Source organism: Amphibalanus amphitrite, unplaced genomic scaffold (genome assembly GCF_019059575.1).
Source record: "Amphibalanus amphitrite isolate SeventyFive unplaced genomic scaffold, NRLGWU_Aamphi_draft 000798F_arrow, whole genome shotgun sequence".
NCBI classification, from domain to species: Eukaryota; Metazoa; Arthropoda; class Thecostraca; order Balanomorpha; family Balanidae; genus Amphibalanus; species Amphibalanus amphitrite.
In genome coordinates, this window is record NW_024882292.1 from 208034 (window position 1) to 230110 (window position 22077).

At 50.1% G+C, this 22077-nt stretch overlaps 2 protein-coding genes across 2 annotated transcripts in view; one reads left to right on the plus strand and one right to left on the minus strand.

The window, feature by feature from the left end:
- The first annotated feature begins 582 nt into the window (after positions 1 to 582).
- On the plus strand, positions 583 to 6529 carry LOC122366337. The gene is made up of 4 exons (XM_043338506.1): positions 583 to 1291; positions 4967 to 5174; positions 5354 to 5535; positions 5884 to 6529. The coding sequence occupies exons 1-3, from the start codon at positions 639 to 641 to the stop codon at positions 5525 to 5527; spliced, it is 1035 nt and encodes a 344-aa protein (XP_043194441.1). The 5' UTR covers positions 583 to 638; the 3' UTR covers positions 5528 to 5535; positions 5884 to 6529.
- Positions 6526 to 22077, minus strand: part of LOC122366338 (dynein axonemal heavy chain 10-like) — a 59606-nt gene continuing 44054 nt past the window's right edge. Inside the window, exons 64-92 of the mRNA XM_043338507.1 lie at positions 21198 to 21393; positions 20791 to 20988; positions 20457 to 20601; positions 19992 to 20178; positions 19214 to 19406; positions 18589 to 18744; positions 17221 to 17408; positions 16775 to 16996; positions 16476 to 16623; positions 15850 to 15985; positions 15468 to 15622; positions 13814 to 13966; positions 13427 to 13657; positions 12452 to 12560; positions 11978 to 12082; positions 11678 to 11736; positions 11447 to 11542; positions 11032 to 11210; positions 10746 to 10905; positions 10266 to 10467; positions 9821 to 9966; positions 9453 to 9614; positions 9186 to 9311; positions 8723 to 8900; positions 8391 to 8602; positions 8083 to 8250; positions 7650 to 7829; positions 7236 to 7382; positions 6526 to 7018 (exon numbers count right to left, since the gene is read on the minus strand). Of these exons, the coding sequence (XP_043194442.1) occupies positions 6872 to 7018; positions 7236 to 7382; positions 7650 to 7829; positions 8083 to 8250; positions 8391 to 8602; positions 8723 to 8900; positions 9186 to 9311; positions 9453 to 9614; positions 9821 to 9966; positions 10266 to 10467; positions 10746 to 10905; positions 11032 to 11210; positions 11447 to 11542; positions 11678 to 11736; positions 11978 to 12082; positions 12452 to 12560; positions 13427 to 13657; positions 13814 to 13966; positions 15468 to 15622; positions 15850 to 15985; positions 16476 to 16623; positions 16775 to 16996; positions 17221 to 17408; positions 18589 to 18744; positions 19214 to 19406; positions 19992 to 20178; positions 20457 to 20601; positions 20791 to 20988; positions 21198 to 21393 (4684 nt within the window). The 3' untranslated portion in view covers positions 6526 to 6871. The remainder of the gene's footprint in view (positions 7019 to 7235; positions 7383 to 7649; positions 7830 to 8082; positions 8251 to 8390; positions 8603 to 8722; positions 8901 to 9185; positions 9312 to 9452; positions 9615 to 9820; positions 9967 to 10265; positions 10468 to 10745; positions 10906 to 11031; positions 11211 to 11446; positions 11543 to 11677; positions 11737 to 11977; positions 12083 to 12451; positions 12561 to 13426; positions 13658 to 13813; positions 13967 to 15467; positions 15623 to 15849; positions 15986 to 16475; positions 16624 to 16774; positions 16997 to 17220; positions 17409 to 18588; positions 18745 to 19213; positions 19407 to 19991; positions 20179 to 20456; positions 20602 to 20790; positions 20989 to 21197; positions 21394 to 22077) is intronic.

Consider the following 22077-nt stretch of genomic DNA (forward strand, 5'->3'; position numbering starts at 1 on the left):
ACTACCTACAGGATTCACTATGATCCGATGTGAATAGGACTGCACGAAACAGAGGAAGCGGAAAAGACCGAATGGCCAGAAGATAGCCAAAACCTAACTAAAGCGACTCATCTGAAATGACTAAGTCGGCCCTTCAGTCTACTGACACGACATTTTCTCCGATCTGAGCGTGGTCCAGGACTATGGTATGGCCGGCCGGTGTGCGGCGGAACTAATCAGACATTACGCCGCTACAAGCAATTCGCAATAATTTGGTCAGCATTGTAAAGGACGATACCGCCGGAAAGCACTCAGAGGAATGACGCTGCGGGATGGCCCAGAATGCGCCAGAACGTAGCGCGGTTCCACACAGCGGCACTGGTGGCCCCGCCACGTGACTTATGAGCTGTGAGCGACAATACGAGTAGAATCTGACAGCCGGCGGCCGACAGACGGCGTGCGGTCGGTGGGTATGTGGCGGCCGGGCGGTGTAGGACGCCGGGCGGACGGCGGATGGCGGCGCGCGCCGGGCCGCAGGACATGTGGGACGGGCCGGCGTCGAACCGGGACATCGACGGCGGCGGCGGGCCGACCAATTAGGCGCCGGGCCGACCGACGGAGGACGCAGGACGCCCGGCCGACCGTCACTCGACGCTCCGATGCGGCGGCGGCAGCACGCCATGTCGGCGCGGCGCGGCCTGCCGGCGCTGCTGCTGGCGGCCGCCGTCGGTGCCGCGGCGGTCGGTGCATCGTCCTCTGTCGGCGCCAGCCAGCAGAAACAGGAGCTGCCGCACGCGGCCGCGCACAAACAGATCGTCTACCGCTACATCCCCATCGACAAGTCGTTCCTGAACCTGGACAGGGCGTACGACGACTACTACAGGACCAGTCCGGCCAGTGAGAGCGCCAGGAGGGACTACAGTCAGACGGGCCACCGGGGACGGCTGGACAGCTACGACCGGCTGTACAACAACGACTACCGCACCCGGAACGACTACAGCGACTACGGTTCGGCGACGGGCTCCCGCGGCAGCGCGGAGGCGGACACGTACTCGTCCTACTCGCGGGCCGACAGCCACCACCACGGCGGCGAGGTGGACACCTACTCCTCCTACTCGCGAGGGGACAGCCACCAGCACGGACTGACCAACACCTACAACAGGGACTCGGACGACTACGGCGACTACTATGACTACGACTATAGTCATGAGCACACCACCAAACGGCCCAAACGGAGACGTAAGAAGAAAACGAAGACGAGCAAGTCGATGTCTTCCAGAGTGCTCGACTTCGCCGAGGCCATGATACGCAGGTAAGGCTCCGACCCGGCCGTTATTGACACAATAGGTAGACATCCATTTTGTCCCAGTATTGCCCGCGACTGATCCAGCCATCATCCCGTGACTGAGCACACTACCTGCCCTGCAACGTTGGACGGGCGCTCCATCAGACGGGTGACCGAATAAGTCTTTTCCTCTGAAGTAGCTATCAGGATGTTAGTTACCCGCACGTAAGTAAAGACTGGGTTTCTGGCCCTATCTAACGTTATGTTGAATAAGAAGAATTAAGTAAAATAAGAAGTAAGACTTAAATAAGACGTTGAATTCCATATTCGCAGCAGACGATTTCACAATAAGTGACACCATGCGAAAGAGGCGAGCCGCATCTGACTATGCATCATAGATCGAATCTCAAATGTTCCACGGTTTGATATATTTCATGGCCCATGGACCGACAGTCCATATCACCATTAATAACGGATAAGACCGCAGCACGGGGTGATGGTCCGTGGGTTTCGAGCGTGTTCGTTGCATTCCTTCCCACCGAGAGTGAGCTCCAAGCACAGTCGACCGTTCGACGGGCCGTGACCAGCCCGGCGGTACCGATATTAACCCAGGTCAGTTCACCGACATTCACCGATATTATTGACAGCTGAAGGGACAAATGACGGCTAAGATAGGTTCAAACAGGGTATAGGTCGAACGTCAGAGCCGGTCAGGACTGCCAGGGCACAGTCAGCGCTAACCGCTCATGAGTATCCTGTATCAGTCTAAAGAATACCGGGAAAACTGGTATCTTGTAAGTAGCTCCGGTTGTTTTTCAATAGAAAACACAATTCTAACGAATAGTGTTTGTCTATTTCAAACCAACCTGCGGTTAATTACAATGTACAATGTATACAGCGCAGCTTCAATGACTCAATTTCCCAAGTTCCAGCAATGACTTAGGCAGCCAGATACCCAAACGCTATATAAGCCAACATGTCCATGATTGTTTCATGCACAGTATTGACGCGTGCCTTTGACATCGGTCAGACTCGGATCAGACAAGAAATTAGGCGCACGTCTCCGGAATCGGGCGAATCCGACAAATATGTATCTCGGACTAACGGGGCCGTCACGCTCTGAAACACAAAGGTTCGTCGCACTTATGTCTGGAGACAATCGTTAACCTTCGCCCCAGTGGGGGGGGGGGGGGCATATGTTACCACCCTGTCGCGTTTTTTGCGTGTAAATAAAAAACCGCGGCGCGTAGCGCCGCGCCGCTTGGGGTAGCTTTTCGTACATCAATTTTGGACAATGTATGAAATTTTTGACCCCAGGTCATGTCAGGTCAGGTCACCAGGTCAAGTTAACTGACCAACCCTAAAAAAGTTTGCAATCATGTCCAGCCTGCAGTGATTGTCAGAAAGGTTTTTAACTTGGTGGAATGCATGACGTTATGGGCGCCTACACTTTGTATATCTCGGATTTTTTATATCCGTGACCTAAGGTCAGGTCAGTGGCGTGACCTTTCCATTACAAGTCAATGGAGAAAAATGAAAATGCCTCTAGATCCGTGTGTACGCATAGGAACAGTCCAAATATTTCAGAATCACAATGATTTGGACCACCCGTGATGACCAGGGTGTCATTTTTGCTGATAGCCTCTAGAAAGGTCATCCGAGGTCATTTGAGGCTACAAACAGATTTTTGCCAATAACTCGCGATTGGAAAGAGATAGAACGCTGGGGATGGTCTCATTGTGTTTGTCTTGCCGAGACGCATCGACTGATATGCAACATGACCTTTTCCGGTCAGGTCATGACCTTGACCTGAGGTCAAATTTTCAAGTTGACCATTCAAGGTCAAATTATAGTTCATTCGACGCGTCTCGGCGAGAGGAACACGATTATGGCAATAGAAATGTCGTGGCTTTTTGTTGTCGAAAGTTATTGTCGAAAAACACTTTTCGTAAAAACAGCTATTTTTGGAGTTTTTGCCCTCTGGAGGCTAAACCCGTGACCTGAGGTCAATTTTGATAATGACCTTTTCAAAAGAAGAGTTCAAGAACTATCGATTGCTTTTCCATGCGTTTTTCTAGCTACCATAGTTCCTAAGATAACGGCATGTTTTCTGAAAAATGTAATGACCATTGTCAAATTTTGACCTTTGATGACCTCTGGTGACCCCAATATTGCTCTAAGATGAAAAATGACTGAAATACTTTCAAACGTACGCATTGAGAGCTATCGACTGCTTTTTACCGCGTCTTTCTAGCCCTCTTAGTTTTTGAGTTAGAGGTGGGTGGTAACATATGCCCCCCCACTAGGGCGAAGTTGGCTGAGACCGCCACTGGGGCGCGGGTTTACAGGCCGTCTTCGGAATAAGAGCGTTCAGCACGGTGTGACTTGTACGGGTCCACATATATTTTATAACACATCTAAAACCAAAACCACGTCTGAGGAAGGTTCGGGACCTTTAGTGCGGATAATTATTAGACGTAGGCAATGTAGGTATATTGTATGTCATGACACTATGTAGTTCTCAGCGCAAGCGTTGCATGGATGCTTCGGTACACAACAGACCCTGATTGAGCCAGATGCAGTGATTTCCATTGATAATTGGATAACCACCAAACTGTTAGACTTTTTAGCAACTGGGAACCACGACAGATCAGTCATATTCGTGGCAAGAAAAACATGCAATAGGCATCTCCTCGCGTCACATGTAGGTGCACAGTCATGCCCCAGATAGAGCGCGATTAATTAAACAATTCTGAATGACTTTTCAATGAAGTTAGACCAAAATTCCTCTCATCTGAGCAAACAATGGACTTTGTCCGTGGCTAACAAGGGTAAAACGTTAATAGAGCATTTATGATGCTCTACACTGTCCGAATAAGGAGAGCCTAGCTCACCTTTAAACGTACCCGTATTAAAGGGATTTCCAGCAGAGCCTTACTCTATTCATGCATCCGAGTTGTTACCAGTGAAATCTCAAATACAATTAGGTGCGAGATATCGCTGCTCAAAACAGAGCTCTAATCGCAATTGTAGTAGCCAACCTATGCGGTTACGCATGGATGGCCACGGATGGGCCTGGGACCGTGTGTTCCGCTTCGACGAATTTGGACTAACGAAAATCAAAGCAGGTTCACAAGGATACGGGCGCGGCTTTACAACCTGTCCTAAAAACTAGACCATCTGTGGTTCCATCTTCCTCTTCTCCCTCACTCTTCGTTTACATTCTCATGCTCTTCCTGTGGTCAGTTGGCTATGGTTATGGCCGTTTTCAAGAGACCATCGTTCACTGGAGAAGTGTGCCGACAGCACTATCAGCCCGATCGGGAGCTAATTGGGTCGGATACCGCGGACCAAAATCGCCGCCCGGCCCGCCTCCGCAGCACGCTCCCACCATTATACCGTCAGGAGGCGGCCGGCCGGCCGGGCCGGGCCGGGCGGCACGCTGAGCCAGCTTATACTCTCGAAATCACACGACTCAGTTAGTTAGCTTTTTCAATTGTGATGGGATCCTTATGTGACTGTATCATACTTGATTTATTTTGTCATTGGTCATCCAGTGATACTTGCTTCAGTGCGCATTACGCTTCAGTGACCCATGTTTCATAAGCCCGATATTTTCGACCCGACTGTTGCCACCTCGTCTGAATCCTGAGCTTAGCAAACAACCACCAATGACTGTCGACTCACGCTGTATTGCGGCAGGATCTGGTCACGCGACTCGAGTGGTGGCGGCCACGGCCACGGCTACAAAAGCCGTCCCAAGAAGAAGAAGAAGAAGAGGACGAGGTCCAAGTTCAAGTGGCCGCGCTTCGTCACGTTCGACGGCGTGCTGCGCTTCCTGACGTACCTCTTCGCCGTGGCATCGGTGATCGGCTACATTCTGCTTGTCACCCTCAACGCCGTGGCTAGCGTAAGTCCATTTATCAAAGCTGTAAGATGCGACATGACGTTCACAAATATAAAGTCTTCAGCAAAATTACCACCAAGATCATCCCTCTTGCTCATGGATTTTATCACAAAGTTAAATACCAAGCGTTGCATGATTTTACCGGTGACCACCTGACGTCAGGTTTTGCTCTCTACTGACAGGACGGCTGGAACGGGTTTTTCAAGCGGCGTAGCCTGGACACGAGTGGCGCCGATCTGGTGAACGCCGAGGCCCTCCGCCTGCTGCAGCTGCTCGATACCGCCATAGAGCGCTACCGGGGCAGGGAGTGCGTCTTCTGCCGACAGGGCTGGGGCGCGCAGACGGACTTCGAGTAAGCGCCACGGTAAGAACTGACTGTTACCGAGGAAGTTTGTGACAGGTTTTGTGCGCTTGTCACATTTGAAAACGTTTTCACTACCAAGAATAGCAAATGGGTATAGAAGTTATGCCATTATTTCATACGAGCATTGATGGAACGGTTTGAATTGTCCAATTTTTATGTAGCTTTAACAGGGTCTTTCGGCCAATAGTTTGCACCATAATAACTGATGAACTGCGACAATCTCTCTCAATGATTGCAGTATAAAAAGCAAAAACCGATGTTACAGAAATGGGAGAATAGTTTCAGGTCCGCGACATTTTCAATCAGTTGCGGCGATCAGCCATCCTAACCCATGCACTATGTCGACAGGCCGACGTCTCAGTCTTCAGCTGGTTCATCGGCGGTGCAACAAGGGCATCATCTGCAGACTCCGGTTCTCACCTTCCTCAGGACGGCGTCACGCTGAAGCCAGCCAGTCCAACGGACACCGCACTCTCAACGGCCGGGGAGTCCGCCGGGTTGTGTACGCAAGGAAAGTGGCTCAGAACCCGCCAGGTCCAAAACCTTCTCAGGGTTACAACCGGGACGCAGTGGTCAGTGACGGCTGCTGCAGCCACAGCAGTTCGAAAATGTTGAACCGTTCAGCGGCATTCTGACTGTGGGCCAGCCGCCGACTTATGGGCGATTGTGGGCCTGTTTGTACTTTTTTATTCGTACACCAGCGTTGTATGTATTGCCTCAGGTCGAGGTCCAGTATCGGCATATTGCCTCTCCGCCCCTCCCGTGTGTAGAATATTGATTGTTTGTTTAGGTACATTCACTGTTTCTCCTTAGCCGATCGGGTGATTCACCACGTATACCATAGTCGTCTCATGTCATGCCCTGACTATTAGAAAATGACTCAAATGTGATTATACCCGGTTGCCAGGTAATTTGGCCGAAAGAAGCGCTTTTGCATGACAGAATACGGCCATTATCGTAGACCCTTGTTAGCATAAAAAAACGTTATGATGCTGCATAAGACATTATATTAGTGCTGAATAATGAATACATGATTTTAATATAAACACAACTTTTGCTACGCATCATCAGATGTCGTAGTTAATAGCTTCACAGCGTAGATTGGTCCATGATTTGTACACACAGTCGCTACACAACAATACAATACAACAAAACTGAGATCGACTAGAATCGATTCGTTCTCGAGATCACATCTCAGGTCGCTGCTCGCATGACTCGTCTGCAGCGGAGGACGCCTCAGAGCACTGAGCACCGTCCCCTTCCCCCAGCGCTGCCCCAGATCTCCCTGGCAAAGCTTAACCCGTTCAGTGAGGCGGCGCGGTCCCGTGCCCGGCGACTAGTCGGTGTTGAGCAGCAGACAGACGCCCTGCAGCGTCCAGTGCGACAGGTGCTCCTTGGTGTAGAGGTCCGCCTCGAACGTCAGGCCGACGCCGGCGGCGTTACGCCGGTCGGAGGTGACATACACGGGCGCGCGGAACGTGTCCTGTCCACCCAGCGAGAGGGCGCCGCGCCGTCAGGAACAGACCGGCCACTGCCTTATCAGCTATTTAGCATAAACAATGGAACGGATTTAGAACAAACGACCCAAGCACCCTGAAAAGCTTATCCTGAATAACAAAGTAAGACCTTGCATGCAAATGAACTTCTACGAAAGTCTCGGGGCTGGCGTTGACAACATAGCCACCCCTTCCCCGACTGACCTGCAGTTTGAGCTTGTGCACCTCGATGGGCACCACCTTCAGAATGGGCAGCTCCTGGATCAGCTCCCCGGGCTTGGCCCGCTCCAGGTGACCCTCCTCTATGTTCCAGCCAGCTCCCTCCAGGTACAGGCCCTCCACGTAGCAGCCCTGCACCAACCAGACAGCAGACACTGTCACATCTCAGTCACACCCTGAGCTGACTTTTGGAGGACATGGTTTGTTTTAATTTAACATTTTTGTAGTGCCTGTCTACAAATTAAGAAGAAAGTAAATGCACGCCGCAGAACTTGACAACCGAACAACCAGCAAAGCTGTTTTTGAAAATCCTTTATGCCAATTAACTGTATCCAGACAAACTTCATCCCAACGGCCCTCACACGTCAACCTATCCACTTCTGCTCTCATCCGACTCACCCCGGTGAGTCTCTCGAGCACCTCCTCCATGTTGGAGTGCTGCGTCACTTGGGTGAACAGTGTGGCCTTGTCGAGCGGCCAGCCCGAGTTGCGGCACGTGGCCTGTACCAGAGCCGTCAGGAACGACTCGGGGATGGCCAGACCCGACAGCCAGATCACTTGCGGCTCGCCAGAGTTGATCTGAAAAAATGAAATAAATAACAGCGGGACATACCTTTCCAGCTAGTGCATGTAACATCCAGCGGCATTATAGTAAGCAGCACCGAACAGGATTTAGGTACACAACGCTGATAATCAAATTCATACCAATATGCGTGAAGAACCAAAAGCGATAGACCCAAGAAATAAAAGCGAACAGAAAGGAAGCGACAAGTACCACGACTGGTCAATACACAAAATATGCGTGAGCCGTCACGCGACCCTCAGATCGTACCCAGTCGTTATACTGCTGGACGCGCCGCTGGAAGTGTTCCATCCAGCCGCCGAGCGACTTGCACGTGATGGGGGCCCGTTTGCGCCACGAGTCCGGCAGCTGGCCGTTGTACAGACACCGGAACACGTTGTCCAGCTCGGCGTCCATGCCGATCTCACCGGCCAGAGCCTGTGGACAAAAGCCACAGTCAGTCTGCCGACCGTTGCACCGAGAAACAAACCGTTTGTCTTATCATATTCAAGGCATATGCAAAGTGAAATAATACTGTTCCCTGGGTACACGATTGGTTCAATTTCTTGCTGTATCACCTTGCCGAGATTGGAGAGCGTCTGTTGCATCTTGACGATGAGGTAGTTGAACCTCTCGAGCTCCTGGAGCAGCACCACGGTGGTGGGCGTCATGCTGGCGGCGTACTGGCGCCGCAACCGGCGCAGGTCCGTCACGACCGGCATCCGAGACAGAATGTCCGACGCCAGCTTACCGACAAACGCCTCCGGGCTGACCCCAGAGTCGCTCGTGCCTGAAACAGAAGGGGTCAATGTCAATATTTCGTAAAAAATGACTAGCTGCATGATAAAACAGTAGTGACCATTCCTCACAGCTTATCCTCAGTGCAGCGTGGCAGGCGTATGGGCCGTACCGGTGCGCGGCTGGAGCTCTACCAGGTGCAGCCACATGTCGCGCACCGAGAACGTGTAGTAGCCGATCTCGGCGTTCGGGTGCAGTCCCAGCACCTCCGGCCCGCTGGCCAGCGGTAGCTCCTCGATGCTGGCAATGTAGCTGTCCCGGTTACCCACCTCCGGGATCGTGTAGTCCACCTGGCAGCAGACGGCCATACACGAGGACTAGATTAGAGCAGAGCGAACTACATTAGTCGCACAACTCGCATAGAGGGAATCTTCACCATAATTACCTCAGCTCCGAGAGTCGAACAAAACACCGCCTCAGAGGATACGCCAAACTTCCAATGCGCTAGATAACCGCGGTCTATGAACAGTGGCTATCACCAATAAAACCTCAGGCAGTCAGGCGTGACTGCCTCTATAGCCGTTATCCGGCGCTGACCGGCTCCCGGCGGCGGTTGGCTGACCTACGCTACTCACCTGACCGTCTCGGTAGAAGTGGAACGGCTGGAAGGTGTCGAACAGAAAGTCTCCCATGTACTCGTCCATGTAAGTGGAGACGACGCGTCGGTCAAAGTCGTCGATCACACGGCCTCCGTACATCACCTGGGAATTGGGACACAGTAAAGGACACGACAACCTTGGCACCGCGACTGTTTACGACACGCCGATTATTGCTTTAATATGCCGATTATGCTAGTTTTATGCGCTTAAGAACCAGGAAAATCAAACAATGCAGCTGCGCACCTCTCCCATTAGGTACTTGAGACTGCCCCAGGGCAGGCGTGTGTCCTTGGACTCGAGCGCCTTGTTCAGATAGGTAGTCAGCAGGTCCAAGCACACGTTGAAGTCCGACTCGTTGAAGTCGTAGGCCACGTTCAGGCCAATACGTCCGTACTTGCGCCGCTCCTGTAATAGACAGAACGGGAAGGACGTCGGGAAGTCCAGAATCCAGGAAAAAACCCCAGCAAAACTCGATATTCAAGTGAGCAGTTTATCGTCACAAAGCGATACTATGTTTCGGAAGCATCATTAATGCTACATGTAAATACAATACGAATGACACTTATAGAAGTTAAGCTCGGATACATGATAGCTGTGCTATCCCTGCTGACCAGTATAACGGCGTGGAAGAAGCTGAGCACGTAGACCAGCGTGGGGAAGGCCGGGTGCTCCGAGTTGGTGTCCAGCACGGCGCTGGGCATCTTGAAATATGTGCTGCGCAGATTGAGCTTCAGACCGTTCGGCGGCTCCGTCACCACTGCACGAAAACGAAAGTGAATACAGAACATCAAACAAGATGCAATTATTCAACACATCAGCTTCCCAGTGAAGTCCCGAGCCGATCACACATCGGGTTGTGATTGTTCTGCAAATCGAAGAAACGAATTATTCCCGGTATATTTCCAACACTGCAGAACAAAAACGGCTAGAATGCCAATGATATATTTTTACCGCAAGTCGAGGCACGGTTACGGCATACCGAGCAACTCTTACGGCATGTCAAATCTCTGCATTGTAACACGGCGTCTCGCCTTCAGTCGGCCGGTTGGGCCCTACCCTTGAACGAGCGCTGCAGAATGCCGATCGGGAAGCCGGGCGTGGGGTCTGTGGTGAGCCACAGTCTGAAGTCGGGATGCGGCTTGTGCAGACGCTCCACCTCCTTCTCCAGCTGCCTGAGGAAGCTGACCAGCAGGTGACAGTTCTGCAGCATCAGCCAGTGGCCGCGCGCCACCGCCGCCTCCATCAGCCGCATCGCCACCTGACGGCGCACGGCCCGCGTGTCAACCACTATCTGCTTTAGATGACAGCCGTACACACTCCATCCATCACCATCACTAACTGTCTGTCGCAGGGCGGCCGAACTACTTCCCACGCTAATTTGTGTCACCATTATCAAGTACTTGCTCGCTACGGTTACTAAAGCTTACGACACACGGCCGTAACTATTCCATTTGAAGAGTGGCACGGTAGAAACACACTGGGCTGCAGCGGCCCTTGAAAAGAGCGACAATCGTGACTCCCACTAGCAAGTTGTACCTCCTCCTGGCCCTGTCCCAGCGACAGGAACTTGATGCGGCTGGAGCCGAAGCCGTTTCTGTCCGCCAGCTTCATCAGATCTCCGGCCGGATCGGCGCCTGGAGAGAGGATGAACACCACCGGCGTGGTCGGAGCCGACTGCTCCAGGATCGCCTCAAATCTGCCAACAATACATACGATGACAACTGAAAACATAATTTCAGTTTCCATCGGTCCAGCCCGTTCTTCAAAATTATTTCCTGTTGAATATGAACAAACACGCAAGGTTAACCAGCCATGTCAGGACCTGAGTACGGGCGGCGTGACGTATTTCTCTCCCATGATCTCGCTGACGTAGTCGGTGACGCCCAGGTAGACGCGGTCGACGCGGAACGACCTCAGCACCATCAGCCGCTGGAACGGCGTGCAGCGCTTTTCGTAAACGCCCGGCAGCTCTTCGGCCTCGGGACGCTCGCTCGAGTACCACTGGCGGCAGAGTATCAGACAGTCACTGAAACATGTTCAATGGAAACGTATCACTTGGAAAGCCTATATGACAGCCGGCCAACACCCTCAGACAGCTACTTGTAATCTTCGGAACCACAACATAGGGCGTCTGGAAGGCAGTTGGATCCAATATCCACCAAATGTGGAACGGGCATTCACTGCGCCATGCCCTCAACATTCAATGATGAGCAATTGATCGCCGAGTGTGATCTCACCTGATGCCACTGTTCGGCCCGCTTTTGGATGTCTTTCGGGAGCGTTCCAAAGAGGTCGGGGAAGTCCATTGTGAGACGACAAATATCCTCCCAGCCCTAAAACGAGACAGGCAAATTAACGATATTATTGGTGGGCAAGAATGCATGTTTTCGTTCGCTGAAGTTTATTCCTCAATTCCAACCGGTATAATACTCAACATCAAGTTCATCTCAAACGTCAAAAATCCTCACCTTGTCAGGTATCCAGTCGGCAGGTTTGGCGGTCGACGTTTTTTCAACCGAAACGTTTCCTGAAAAAGGCTTATTTCATCGTATGCGCCACATCTTTTGTATTTTGCCAAAGGCAGCCAGCATTTCAATAGTTAGCTGTCGGGAGTTTCAAAACTGTTTTGCAATGCTATTTTCCACACCCTTTAAATTTTTATAGAATAGAGGATATCTTTGTTTTTCTTCGGTTTTTAAACCTTGCTTGACAAATGAGTCAATATTTCAACTTCCTTTTGATGCTCATGTCATGGTTAACCCTCTCACCTTTTATGAAGAAGTCCACTTCAGGCTGAGTGACGAATAGCTCGCTGCGCTGTAAGGTGACGGTGATCTGCAAGGAAAACAGCAGCTTGTGCCGCTCGAAGATGCCTGAAATCAGCACAAATACATGAAAATAACCGCTACAAAATTCGCTGTGACGCTTAATCTTGTGACTGTTTCGATTTGTTGGTGCGGTTCATCAGTAGCGGCCAAGGCCCTAAAACACAGTAGCGGCGGAACACCTTCAATTAAGGGGGGGGGGGCACTGCCGACTTTTGGTCCCATTCTTTCCATGCAACGCCCATAGGGCTAATGTTAAAATGTCAAAATCAAGGGGGGACCGGTGCCCCGGTGCCCCCTCCCCCGTTCCGCCGCCTATGCTGTTCATTACACCAGACTTGATACAAATGCGCGAAGCCTCGACTGGGTACGACCGCCGGTTGCCATTGGCGATGACAAAATGTAGTAATCGCTCACCAGTGCATCCGTAGTCATACACGTTTTCGGTGAGAGTGTCGATAATATTCCTGAGCCGCTTTGTTAGTACTGTGTCCGGCATACTCTTCTTCAGTGAGTACGAGAACACCTGAAAAAAATATAGCCGTTAGATACAAGTGCCATAAAGCCAAAAGGCAAAGCAAGTGACAAAGCTCGTTAAAACCAGGTATCGCAACCATGCTGTGTCATGTCGTGAACACTTATATAAAAAGGGCTTATTACGGAGCGAGCGAAGCGAGCGGAGTCTTACGTAGAATAACGGAAATTTCTGAGTATGAGCGGCCGGCCGGCCGGCCGGCCGTGGTCACGATTCTACGACACTTATATCTCAGCAACCACTTGACCGATTTACATGCGGTAATTTTTGTAGGGTATCTTCATTCCTTCTACCAAGTATTGGACTATTCCCGATGCATGTGGGTGACCCCTTATGCACGTGCCACGTGCAAAACGAAGAGGTGTCACTTTTGTAATTGTTGCAATATCTCGGTAACTACTTGGCCGATTGCGCTGAAAGTTGGCATGCAGGTAGGCACCAACTAGGCAATGCATATCCATGTGCCAGAGTTGGGGTGCTGCTGCACGTGCGCACGTGCCGGGGTCGATTCCAGATCTCGAGAACGGCTGGACCGATGGCGCTCAAATTTGGTACACGGCTAGGGACCGGTTAGTAGGGTGCCGTGGAAAAGTCAGTTGGGACCCATTTTGCACGTGCGCACGTGCAGGGTGCCGCTTCCAGATCTCGAGAACGGCTGGGCCGATTGTGCTCAAATTTGGCACATCGCTAGAGACCGGTTAGTAGGGTGCCGTGCACACTGCACAAGTCAGCTGGAGGTACCCCCTCGAAATTTCGCACGTGCAAGGCTTACCCTCTCGCTCGCTCCGTTAGTCGCCCCAAAAGGCGTTATACTGGTAATGCAATATTGTGATTAATGTGTGTGACGGGGAACTCACCTGCAGGTAGGCGGCCAGCGAGTACTGGTACATGGAGTTCACGGTGGCCATGTCCGAGAGCACAAAGAACAGCAGCGCGCCCCGTTTGGCCACCGGCCGGAAGCCGTCTCGGAGCCGGTCGATGTCGGTGGCCGTGGTGGCGGCCAGCTCGAGCTTCTCAAACACCTCGGTGGCCTTCTCCTTGGTGTCCTCCAGGGTCTGCAGTAGCTCCGTGTTGTCCAGCATGTTACCCTGCAGGATCGACAGGCCGGCCGTGAGATGAACGTACGGAAAACCAGTGACTCATGATAGTGAGAAACAGCATTGGTAGAAACTCACTGAGTACTCCCAAACAGATCACCAGATCACGCCGACACCGAGTATAGCAGATCAAGTGCCACTACCGACCTGGCAGGTGGAGAGCTCTCGGAGCAGGGCGTCCTCCAGGTCCTTGAGAAGACGCTTGTTCTGGCTTGTCTCCGAGATCAGGTTTTCACGCTGCTCCTCTAGATCTCGTCTCTCCGAGCCAACTACCACACTCAGCAGCTGGTCTTCCAAACCCTGACCAAATGAGAGATACGATTACAGCCTCGTTGCAAGAACAGGTGTGAAACGTGTGAAACAGCTCTTCACGTGGTGACAGACGACATACTCGGGGCGATGGACAGAAGTGAAATCACTCTGTGGGCTATGGTAGACATGTCAAAGTGTTTTGATATGGTACCGCACGATAAGCTATTAGAAAAGCTGTCTCTGTACGGAATAGACACTTTTTGGATCAAACATTATCTTGAAGGACATACCTAACAAGTACAACTTACAAATAGTGCTCTTGGATCCGTATCTCGATCGTCTATCAGGGAGACCTCGGTTGGCGTTTACCAGGGCGGATCGATGAGTTGCGTTCTCTGGTGCATATTTGCCAATGACCTGTGCCTGCACGTTCCAGACTCAGTGCGCATAGTTCAGTTTGCTGATGATACACAGATATGGACTAGTGGAAAGAGACGCGACCTACCTGTCCTGGTCAGTCGGATCGAAACTGCTCTGCAGTGTTTGTTTGACTGGTTCTGTCACCATGGAATGAAAGTGAACGCTGCAAAAACTGAGTTTATGGTATTTGGGAGTAGACAATTACTTGCTCTTACTCCTGATGTGTCTGTGAAATTTAATGCATCGACCATTCGTGCTACCAAAGAGGTGCGAAATCTAGGCGTTATTTTTGATCGAAACTTGTCTTTTCAGTCTCACGTCAGCCTGATCGTTCAAAAATGCACAGGAATGCTGCTCGCCTTAAACAATGCAAAACATGCCCTGCCTCGCGACACGATCAAGTATCTGATCGACGCGTTGATGATGTCTGCGATGCGGTACTGTCTGTCGGTGTTCGGTGTATGTGGTCAGACGGAGAAGCGTCGGCTACAAAAGCTGGTAAACTTTGCCGCGCGAGTGCTGAGCGGGCGCCGCAAACACCAGCGCGTTGCTGACGTCATCTGTCATGTCAGATGGCTCACTGCTGAGCAGCTTATTCAGTACCACAGGATTATGTCCGTACATCGACTTGTGACACACCGTGTGCCAGCGGCGCTTGATGAAACTATTGGTCCCCCAGCGAGCCGGCTGCATCAGCACGACACTCGAGATGCCGACAGCTTGTCACTGCCGAGCATACATACGGAGGCGGGGCGGAATCGACTGTGCTATAGCGCCGTGTAGGGCTATAACAGCGTGCGCAGAACGCAGGGCACTGTGAACAAGGCAGCCGTGAAAAGACACCTGAAGTCCAAGCGGTCGGCGTCCGGTAACTGAAGAATTTTGGATTTTCCTATGTAACTGGTGCTCTTTATCTTCTTTTAGTTCATTTTAACCTTTTAACCCTGTTTACGTAGCTGCGTGTGAATGTCTACTCATGTCTTATTTTGTGACGTGCGAAAGTGAAAAGCCACACTTTTGAGTGGACCTTTTGTGAATTAATATCTGTATCTGTATCAGGATCACAAGACATGAATTATGTCAAATATCCCAATCTTGCATTTTAATATCCTACAGAACAATGCGTTACCTTGGTTGTCACAGTGTAGTTGATGACCATCGCCTTCCCAAACACGGCCGGGGAGTAGATAGGGTTCGTCATCTTGGAGTTGAGATACAGCCGGAAGTTATTGTCGTAGTCCACTTCACGGTCTCCGAGCATCACGAAAACACGACCCTGTTCATCTAAAAAAGAAAACCACGCTAGGTGTTAAAGAAGCAACGACCCACCAAATAAAGCTTCTGATGTGTTCACTGTGAGCAAAGTACAGCCTGTACTATTGTACAGGCTGCACAATATTGTTTGAGCTATCACGACATTGGGATAAGCAGAGAAGTCTTCACTTCCGTGCTGCTCAAATCATTGTCAGAATCACGGAAAATTTCTGAGCATTAAACATTTCGTCATTTACGTTTGATGTTGCGCTCTAGGACGTTGTCGATCACTGGGTCGATGTATTCCTCGACGTCTTGTACAAGAACTGGAAAACCGTACTTGATGGCTACCTCCAACTGCCGTAGGAAGTCGCTGTCGCTGAAGGTAACCACCTGCAAAAAGGATTACGACAGTCAACTCAGCAGTAAGCATACGTGCACATAAAAGAAATGCGTTGGTACAGTCCACAGCAGAAGTAATGTGGGGTTTCAGTCATGGGTATGTTCTGCTTCTGAAGCTTAGGAACGATTAGCCAGACTACAATGAAACTTTGAATGTAGCTCATATGTATCGTCACCCTTGCAGCTACAATTTTAGCTATTGACATCTTCTTTTCGATCACTCCGCATTAAACAATCGCCAGTCAAAGCCAACCGTTGAGATTGGTAAAACCCTACATTACTTTAGCGGTGGGCTGTACATTGCAACACAGCATGCTCAAACATAATAGCATAAATGACCTCGCAGCCTCATGTGTCAATATAATCTGAATGTCCTGGGATACACAGAACACAAGCCAATGCCTCCAAGAATTAAATAATCGGGTTAGATCATGCGATCTGCTGTAATTAACGCCTCGTGTAAATCCGTAAGATGTATCACCTTGAGGTTATTGTTCTGCTCCTTCTTTTTGATCCAGTTCAATGCCTGCTGCTGCGGGTCGATACAGAGCGGGAAGCGGGAGCCCTGCGTCGTCAGGATGCCGTTCTGGACAGAGAGCTCATCTGGAGGCAGGCCTTCAGAGTTCCACCTGTAGCGAAACAGGCATAAACAGCAGTGTCAGTGTGCCGATATTCACTGCTACTCTGAGTAAAGGCATCAATAGCTACGAGTCTCACCAACCTCTCATTACCCATTCTTCTCTTTCTTGACCACTGCCGATCCCTCGTACCATGACTCACTTGGAGATTTCCACATCATCGGTGAGCACGGCCTCCAGTTTGAACGGCTGCGACATCGGCACCTCGCGCTCCCTCAAGTCCGCCTGCCAATCGGTGTACACCAGCTGGTTACGGAAGTCCCAGGTGAATGCGCCCACGTAGCACAGGAACGCCGAGCTCAACAGGCAGTCTCCCATCAGCTGAATACGCTGCTCGCCCAACTCCTTCAGCGTCTGAGTCCACCTGCCGAGACAAGCCACAGGTAAAATGAGAACGGGGACATCTGAAAGAAGACTCATGGGCATTAGGATCGTATGCATACGTTTCATTCCATACTGATCGAACTATCCATTTGGATGTAAAATGCAGGTCATATCATTCGCTTGCAATTCCACCTCATACGATTGGTGCTCCAACTTTATCAATTGAAACAACTAAAATTAGGCGTATAATACACTGTTCTTCACCTCTCATTCTCCGACGCCAGTCCGTTGATGAGCCTGTCGGCAGCGTCCAACCTCTTCATCATCAGTTCCGTTTCAGCCTGCAGAATGGCACGCTCCTCCTTGGCTGTCTCGAACTTGGCGTTCAATTCGGCCATCAGCTGCTCGATCCGCTCCACCTCGGCATTTGTTGCGTCTAGCTCTTTTTTGGCCTGGGGTCGAAGGAGGGAAATAAATTTAAAAAAATATAGAGGAGAGAAGCTCAACAAAACGGGAAACAGAACTGACGAGAAGATCATTCGGAAGATTGTCGTAAAATGTTTACGAGCGAGCGAGCGCAGCGAGCGAAGCGAAGTCTTTTCAATATAACGGAAAAATCTCAGTATGAGCGGCCCGGCCCGGCCCGGCCCGGCCTGTAACGCTTTTGAGAGGCTTATATCTCAGCAACCGCTGGACCGAATGGCCTGCGGTCTTTTTTGCTGGGTAGCCCCATCCCTTCTACCCCGTAATTGACTACTTTTGATACATCTCAGTGACCGCCGTGGCACGTGCCACGTGAAAAGTCAAGGGTGTTCAAGCAGTTTTGCAAAAGTAATGATTTTTAGAGGCCCATATCTCAGCAGCGGCTTGAGCGATTGTCTTGCGGTCATTTTTATAGGGTAGCTGCATCCCTTCTACCAAAGGTCGGATAATCTTCATCTATGTGAGTGACCCCCACTGCACGTGCAAAATACAACAATAAGAGGTGCCAAATTTGTTCCCATTTCAGTAACTCGGTAATTACTGGGGCGATTTCGCTGAAACTTGGCATACAGGTAGGCACCCACCAGGCAATGCATTTCCATGTGCTGCGGTTAGGGTGCTACTGCACGTGCGCACGTGCAGGGGGCGTTTCCAGATCTCGAGAACGGCTGGGCCGATTGCGCTCAAATTTGGTACACGGTTGGGGACCGGTTAGTAGGGTGCCGTGCAAAAGTCATTTTGGACCCCGTTTGCACGTGCGCACGTGCAGAATGCCGCTTCCAGATCTCAGGAACGGCTGGGCCGATTGCGTTCAAATTTGGTACACCGCTAGCGACCGGTTAGAAGGGTGCTTTGCACAAGCCCGTTGGAAGTACCCTTTCGCCCTTCTGCACGTGCAGGGCTCACTATCTCGCTCGCTCGTTCTTCGCCCAAAAGGCATTTTACTGGTATATATAGGCGATCTAAACGGGCTATGATTAATCGTAAAAAGAAGCTTTTGAACTTCTTTGACGAAAATGCTTCGACCAAACAACGGACTTCAATGAATATTTAGCTTCACATTTCATTTAAAATGTGGACAAACCATGTCACGTGAAGCAAGAAAAAAAGACAGTGTCAATTATTATAAGAGTAGGTATGGTTACTCACCGCGTAGAAATCTTTCTCAAGCTGCGCCACCTTCTCACGTTTGGGTCGGACCTCTTTGAGTACGTCACAGTAGGACATAACAGCATTGACGAACTTCAGGAGGCCAGCACCCGCTCGTGACACAGCACGCATCTCGTCTTCGCTCATTTTCAGCTCCTTTAAAACAAAACATGAAGAAGTTTAGAACGTTGCATGCAATGGGGCAGAATATACAACATACAATCATATCATTTTTACATTGTTAATAATTATTCAAATTGCTGCATATTCATATTATACCAAATCCCTGTAGGTATTCAGTCATTCTGGTCACTATGCGTAATACTGTCTGTGATGGTCTTTGCCTACACGATGGATGAGGTGTATACATGATTTCTTTCATAATGTGATTGTGCACCTCGGGTTGAGCAAAATTGTAGGACGTTATTTGCCACTAGCAGACATAAGCGCATTTCATGAGGAACACTTCAATTAACGTTGTTTTCGACGTTCCTTGAACAATTGGTGAGATGACACATCCACTAGCACCAGCAGACACCAAACTATCGCTGCACTGTATGACGCCCAACTACCCAAGCAGGTCGCACAACCAAATCACAAATATGGCACTTCCGACAATCCTGACCTTCAGGAATCCTTTGACGGTCTTAATGGCGGACTGCGGTATGGCATCTACGTCCATCTCCTGCAGCGTCCTCAGGAAAGATGGATCAGACATCATGCCCTTGGCGCCCTTCCAGGAGACGTCCTTGATGCCGCGAATCACCACCACGCACTCACAGACCGCCTGCACCGGCTTCGGTGGAGTAGCGAATGACCTGTACGGCAGAACACCCGTCAGGAGCAGTATTTCATATATCAGTATCAGTCAGCTGTGCCAGCCCGACATATTAACCGTAAAGACACGACAGTAATGTACAATTGAAAATGCAAGCCGTTTGCGACCCTCGAATGCGATGTGCGACCAAATAGCGCACAGTAAAACAATGACATTATCCATTTTGCAGAGCCAAGGAGGATCGCCTACCTCTGTGATTGGTTTTGGGCGTCGCAAAACGACACACGAGAGGACCCAAATTGAAAGGGACATGATAGTACTTACCTGCTCCACAAACTGGTAAAATTGCAGCATAAAATAGATCATATGTCAAAAAGAGATATCAACCGACGGAGCGATATGTAGGTACGCTTACTATCGACACAAGAATTGGTGACCGAAAAGTTACAAACAAGCAAATCTGACTCTATCAGCGTTTCGTCCAATTAATGATTTGATTCAATGCGCTGAAAACGTTGCAGTTACACATCGCTCAAAACGTCAAGACCTAACCATCACAGCATACATAGCCGTGTTAATTTGTCACGCCTCGTTAGCCCTCCTCACTCCAATCCAGTTTAATCACCTGATTTCAGTGATATCGGACTTTTCGAGATCCTCTAGTGCCAGACGAGCGGCCTCCAAGACCGGCAGGGCCTCTGATAACACTTCTTCTGCCTCTCTCTTCTCGCGTGATATAACTTTGCTGCTTGTCTCAATCTCTTTGCTCTTCGATATAGCAAACTCTTTCTTCTGGGATGCCTCTTCCGTGCCTGTAAAGCGACAAAAAGTAGTCAGCAAGGTCATCTAATGAGATTTTACCAGATGCTAAGAGCTAAAGATCCCAAGAGCTTGAAACTTTCACTTTTGTTCGAACAATGAATTTACTTTTAGAAGTTATCATTATTTTTCATATAATTTCTTCACCCAAGCTTCAGTTTTTTTTTTCACTGAATGACAATTGAACTCAAGCACACTGCGTCGTTGAAGCTGCAGCGCCTAGGCGTGATACTCGACGTCTTATAAAAGGTTCGGTCACTTCCTGGCGTACCCTGGGCGATCTCCTGAATGAGCTTCTCGCAGGCTGCCGATTTCTCCAGCACGGCCACCTTCTGCACCTCAAGGAGCTGGTTCAGCTCGTGGATCTGCTCACGGGCCTCGGCTATCTTCTGCAGACCGCCGCCAAGACGCTCACACTACAAACAACGATTCGTTTTCGTCAAGTGTCCCCATTTTTTTTTTTTTTGTCACGTAACTATCCCTATGAAAAATGTGATCTCATGATAACACAAACGTACTGGAAACAAAAATAGCCAATACCAGCTTATTATCTGAAATAGCACGGTAAAATATCACAAATGGAGGCACTTTCACGCCCAGTTCACCTGCGCGAGATTATATTCGTTGCTCTCCTGTAGGAGCCGTAAGTAGGTTTTGATGTAATCCAGGTAGTGTTTGGGCGTGCAGTGGTTGACGCGGCGCAGCTTCTGCTGGTACTGCACGCTGGCCAGCTGTGCCGATGTGTGCACCTGAACCACGTGAGCCACTACAGACGCACGGTGCTGGTCTGGAACCAACGCCACCTGCGAATCCACAACAAATTGTTCGTACGCTTATATCTTGAGCTCCAAATATAAGCCGACAGTGAAGTGAATGGATTCATAGAAATTAAGCATGCTTGATGGTTCAGTAAACATTAAAACATTTGAAGTCATGAAAAAAACTTCTGACTATGGAAATTTGTTGATAGAAATAAAAAGGTAAGCCCACAAAGTATGATAAACCGACAGACCTCGGCTAAGAAGACACTGGCCACGGCGTACAGCGCCTGCTCCGGCCATGGCTGGAACCAGTCGATGGTGGTGTTGTTGACGAGGCCAGGGAAGTTTCGGCAGCGGATTTGGAGCTGCTGACCCGTGGGAGACATGCAGAGCACCACGTGCAGGTTCTGCACACACCGGTCGACGAAAAACTGCCACACACTCTCTCTACGGAGATGAACCAGAAGGCGGAGGGTTAGGTATATCACAATGCAACATCGTATTTTTCAACGATATCGACACATATGAGTATGTAAGTCAGCAACATATCTATATTACTATTTGTGGTGACGTAGTTTCTGTCTGTTACCGAGGTCGCGACATGGTGTTACGTAGCGCGGGTTACAGGTCAGACTGTAGCGCGCTGAAATTTGTGCAACTTATAGAACAAGGATGGACAACGTGCCTTTGAGGGGTCTCAGCTCGATCGGATTGATAGCGAGCGCGTGGCGCGTGGCAAAAAGTGCAAATTCGCGTCATAGATTTTGCATGTATAAATCGGCGTGCGAAATCGGGCGAAAACAGCCAAATTTGTCCGACACGGGTCCGGTCCCGGTGCAATATCTCGGTAACCGTGGGCCAGACCGGCACGGGGAAAACAGCATCGTGTAGAGAATCGAACGGGCTATCGAATGGTGTGCGGTGCAGGGGTTGGCACGCGCCACGTGCACCGGAGAGGGCACTTTCTTTTGAAAAATGGACGTTTTGGACGGATTTTGGAATTTATATTGATTTCAGGTGACCGTCAGACGGAGCGAGTTGAAACAGCGCCTATTAGCAATAAAAATGTACCGCCTCTCATGGAAAAATTTAGAAAAATTAATTGATCAAAATAAGGTGGAATAAATCGCT